This window comes from Aplysia californica, unplaced genomic scaffold (assembly GCF_000002075.1).
Source record: "Aplysia californica isolate F4 #8 unplaced genomic scaffold, AplCal3.0 scaffold00495, whole genome shotgun sequence".
Lineage (NCBI taxonomy): Eukaryota > Metazoa > Mollusca > Gastropoda > Aplysiida > Aplysiidae > Aplysia > Aplysia californica.
Genome location: NW_004797765.1, coordinates 549,265 through 551,761, shown reverse-complemented (window position 1 = coordinate 551,761; position 2,497 = coordinate 549,265). Strand labels below are relative to the sequence as shown.

General features: G+C 46.0%; 1 protein-coding gene across 1 annotated transcript in view; it reads left to right on the top strand.

Moving 5' to 3' along the window:
• The window catches only part of LOC101848458 (arylsulfatase B), a gene marked incomplete in the record, with an annotated part of 27,320 nt that overhangs the window by 13,766 nt on the left and 11,057 nt on the right, over nucleotides 1-2,497 (top strand). The window contains 1 exon segment of the mRNA XM_013086719.2: nucleotides 433-534. Within this exon segment, the coding sequence (XP_012942173.1) occupies nucleotides 433-534 (102 nt within the window).

Here is a 2,497-nt window from a genome sequence, read left to right as displayed (position 1 = left end):
CTCTCTCTCTCTCTCTCTCTCTCTCTCTCTCTCTCTCTCTCTCTCTCTCTCAATTCTTCTCCTATTTTTTGTCTCTCTCTCTCTCTCTCTCTCTCTCTCTCTCTCTCTTTCTCTCTCTCTTTGTCTATCTCTATCTATCTCTTTTTCCTTGTCTCTCAACGTCTCTTTCGCTATTCATTCCTCTTTAACGCACTCTCTTTTCATATCAATACTTCGCTCTGAACTTTGTGTTTGTAATTAGGAGTTTCTAATGCTACCCACCGTTTTATCTGATTCCTATCAAAGATGAGCGATATAATCCGACGTCTTACCTCTTAAACAATATTAAACATTCATACTCTTTACTACTAAACATCTTTATAAGACTTAAACCTCTGCCAATCACCATTGATTACTCCCCTCCCCCACTTTCTTTTTCCTCTCCCCTTTCAGCACGCATTCGCCGACCGGGCGATAGAGATCATCCAGAGACACGACCCCGACACACCCCTGTTCCTCTACCTACCTTTCCAGGCTCCACACTCACCTATAACGGTAAGAAAACTCACAGATAATAATTATGTGGGGCATCGTGGTGAAATCAGGAGCTCGACAAAATAAAGAAATTGAAGGAAACGGCAGTATTCATAATGTCATCAGAATTTGGACAACGAACCTATGAACAAAATACATGAAAAGATAAATTTCACATTTATTGAATTCCCACCCCCTGGTCTCTACCCGGGACGTTTTAGTTTTAGTAGAGGTTTAAAGGCGCTCGCAACTGCATAAGGTCACATGACCGCCAGAAGATTAGAGGTGTTACAAGAGAGTAACAAACATAAAAAAGAAGGGGGGGAGATAAGGATGATAGATGTTTCATAGGAAAGAAAAAGCAAACCACACCAGAGCCCACGCCAACCACCCACTCTCCTGGACGATTTTGTATACCATAGTAAACTCGCACAAAAAAGTCACGTAACAAAAATTCAAAGAAAGATTGCTGAAAAACAGTTCAACCGAATGTATTCCTTTTTTCCAAAAAGATGCTTTCGACTCTCTAGATTAAGTATGTACAAATGCAGTTTTCAACAACAAAGAGAAGTTCACGTAAAATGAGTTTAAATCATACTGGTCGGATTTCAAAAGTCTGAACAGCCATGGCTCTTCATGAACGTTGTTAATAGAGGGTGTGGCCATCCCATTTGACCACACACTCAGTAAAACATCGACGCTTGGACCGGGCATGCCTTCGGAGACCTTGTTGCCGTAGATTCTTCCAATCCTGGACGAAGTGGCCCAAGAGTTGTTAAAGTTTTTGTACAGGAGGGTGGTTGTCCCCTATACGCCAGTCAGTGTGATCTCAAATGGCCCAATCGGTTGCAGGAGAGGAAGAGCAAGGGGACGAAAGATTTCGTTCCTGTACCTTGCAGAGATCGAAATGCCCTGTATGCTACAGGGGGGTCCTGTGGTGATCTCAGAAACCTCTCCACACCAGAGCGGACCCTCCACCATAGGGCGCCCCCTGTTGGATGCACTCAGGGTGGAATCATTCTCCTCGGCGTCTCCAGACGTGGGATCGCATGTCTGGGTGCAGCAGGTTGAATCTGGATTCGTCCGAGAAGACTACCTGGTCTCATTGACATTGTGTCCACTGTGAATGGCGAGCACACTCCACCCAGCGAGCTGCTTTTTGGGGCGGTGTGTGCCTTTGGTGCATAGCGGGAACACGAGAAGCGAACCTGGCTCAACGAAGACGGTTCCTCGCGGTTTCTTCGCTCACGTGGACATTGGCTGTCACCCGTAGTTGGCCCCTGATGCAGTTTGCAGTGGTGGTTTGTGACGTCACGGCCTGTCTGACAATGAGCCGGTCGACCCTGTCGTTGGCCAAACGGGGCCGCTCTGGTCGAGGCCTGTCCTGGACCGTTCCGGTCGTTCGCCATCGGTCTTGCAGCCTCCTCATGACTGAGGGGGACACCTCAAGTCGACATGCAATGACTCGGAACGGGGAACCATCTTGGAGTCAGGCACGGGCTCGTCCTCTGTCGACGTCAGACAACGAGCATCGTTTAACCATTGTATTGTAATGAAACATGACTGAAAAAAGCTGGCTTATAAAGAGTTGCAAGTGAGCGATATACACAGCTAAGACATGTGTATAGCACGTGTAAAGCTCAGTTTTAGCCACCATTCCCAATGCCAATAGTCCTGAGGCAGAGGAATTTCGCCCATTGTTTAATGCTTTTCTGCTGTGGTTCGGCAAACCCTGAGCCGTCGCTGTGAAGGTCGTGCGGACAAATTTACTGTACACGAAAACTGTGTCTTGTCGTCAGTCCGTGAGCCAAGTTTGGTTGACTAAGCCTAACGGGATTGCTAGATATTGAAGTCTTAACTTGACAGGTGAAAACACAAGTTGTTCCTTGACTTTTTTGTGCGAATTTATGTACAGGTATGAATACAGAGAGATGACAAAAATATATACATACAATAACATCAGTGTTTCTAAATCCACATAACA